The sequence below is a fragment of the Rhinopithecus bieti genome, unplaced genomic scaffold, assembly GCF_001698545.2.
Source record: "Rhinopithecus bieti isolate Rb0 unplaced genomic scaffold, ASM169854v2 repeat_16891, whole genome shotgun sequence".
NCBI lineage: Eukaryota > Metazoa > Chordata > Mammalia > Primates > Cercopithecidae > Rhinopithecus > Rhinopithecus bieti.
Window position 1 is genome coordinate 1 of NW_016835083.1, and position 1,985 is coordinate 1,985.

General features: G+C 49.4%; 1 protein-coding gene across 1 annotated transcript; it reads right to left on the bottom strand.

The window, feature by feature from the left end:
• Positions 1-1,316: 1,316 nt before the first annotated feature.
• LOC108524692 (ribonuclease pancreatic-like) lies at positions 1,317-1,980 on the bottom strand (the record flags this gene model as incomplete). The annotated part of the gene is given in 2 exon segments (XM_017865789.1): positions 1,317-1,893; positions 1,896-1,980. Coding segments are annotated over 2 exon segments (420 nt in total), but the record flags the coding sequence as incomplete, so codon positions are not given.
• Between the last annotated feature and the right edge of the window lie 5 nt (positions 1,981-1,985).

Below are 1,985 nucleotides of genomic sequence, written 5' to 3' on the forward strand. Positions count from 1 at the left end.
AGTTCTATGACCTTGTCTGGAGCCAGATGTCACTGTAAACAGGGGATCAAATGTAATGATTAAGTGTTGACAGATGCAAAGGTAGTCTTTCAGTGGCTGTCAGGAAGGGTTGGCAAGAATGGAGTGGACTCACAGGCTAAGTACACTGGGAGCCTGTGAGAGCCCACCAGCAAGCTCTGGGAGAGAGCTACCGCTCCACAGCACTTAGTGAGGAGGGGAGCTTTCTTCCTGAGTTAGAATAATGGCTTGGAAGTCAGGAAACCTAGGGTCTAGTTCCAGCTGTACCACTAACTAGCAACAAGCCATGTGCAAGTCACTGGAAAGGCAGGGGTTACATTTGGTCAGGGATGGTAAATGTGTGGCACACGCACCCTTCCCCCTCTTGTGCCTTCATTAGAGGCTCTTGTTCAACCATGTCACTGTCCGGAATTTTTTTTCTACAGCATTTTGGGTAGGCACTTCTTCTTTTTTTTTTTTTTTTTTTGAGACAGAGTTTTTCACTCTTATTGCTCAGGCTGAAGTGAAGCAGCACCATCTCAGCTCACTGCAACCTCCGCCTCCCAGGTTCAAGTGATTCTCCTGCCTCAGCCTCCCTAGTAGCTGGATTACAGGCACCCGCCACCATGACCCACTAATTTTTGTATTTTTAATAGAGATGGGGTTTCACCATGCTGGCCAGGCTGGTCTCGAACTCCTGACCTCAGGTGATCCACCCGCCTCAGCCTCCCAAAATGCTGGGATTACAGGTGTAAGCCACCATACCCGACCGACACTTCCAATTAGAGTTGGTACACAAACTGAAATCTACTTGCTATCCCTCAATTCCATGCTCTCCAAAGTCACTTCTAGCCCTAAATTGTAAGGTTCTGACTTTCCAACTAAGAGGTGCCCATTTTTCTGATTTAGTAATAGCTTACTCAAAAAAAAAGGAAAATGGAAATTTAGGATCATAATTTCATTGACTCCTCTTCCTCATCCTGAGGCTAAGCAGGGTCTTCCTGAGGTCGCACTCACCTTCCTTCTGTGCCACAGAATGACTGTATTTGAGCTTCACCCCTCTGTCAGTTCACCCTGCATGGCAGTGTCCCAGGCTGTTGCTCCCTTTTGTCTAGAACAGCCCAAACTTAACAGCTTTAGGTTTGGCATCAAGGAATCTACAAGGAAAGGAATTTTCTCAAGCCACTAAAATCCAAGTCAGAAGGGAAAGCATTTAATTACTTCATTCACCGTTCTCCAAAGCGAATCAGATTTACAGTTCTTACCCCTTGCTGGAAGGCGATGCCAGAAACAGTACTTAGACAGAACCACTTCAGAAATCAAGTGCTTGCAACTGTGTTTTATTGAAAGAAAGAGTGGAGAGGTTAACATGGGGCCCACCTCACAACCCACCCTTCACCCCCAAAATCACGCAGGGGTGGGACTCAGGAAAAGGAAGCATGAGTGTGTTGAATAGGAGCCCTAACTGGAGTTACTTCTTTCACAGCAGGGAAGGAAGAGGGAAGAGGCAGCTGTGGAAAGGATGAGGTTGAGGGAGGTGGGGTATCTCGCTGCTCTGACCTTAGGTTGAGTCCTCCACAGAAGCATCGAAGTGGACTGGCACATACGGGCTCCCTTCACAGGCCACAATGATGTGGCTCTCCTTCGGGCTGGCCCGGTATGCACAGTTGGGGTACTTGGAGCCGTTTGTCAGGCGGCAGTCCGTGATGTGCATTCTGGAATTGCTCTTGAAGCAGTTGGTCTGCCCGTTCTTGCAGGTGACCTTTTCCTGGAAGCAGACATTCTGGACATCTACCAGGGGCTCGTGCACAAAGGTGTTCACTGGTTTGCACCGCCCCTGTGTCATATTCCGGCGCTTCATCATTTGGTTGCAGTAGGTGGAGCTGCTGCTGGGGAACTGCCTGAGTCCATGTGCTGCCGCTGGAATTTCTCGGCCCGGGATTCCCCGCCTAGGGAAGGCTGGGCCCAGCCCAGCACCAGCAGCACCA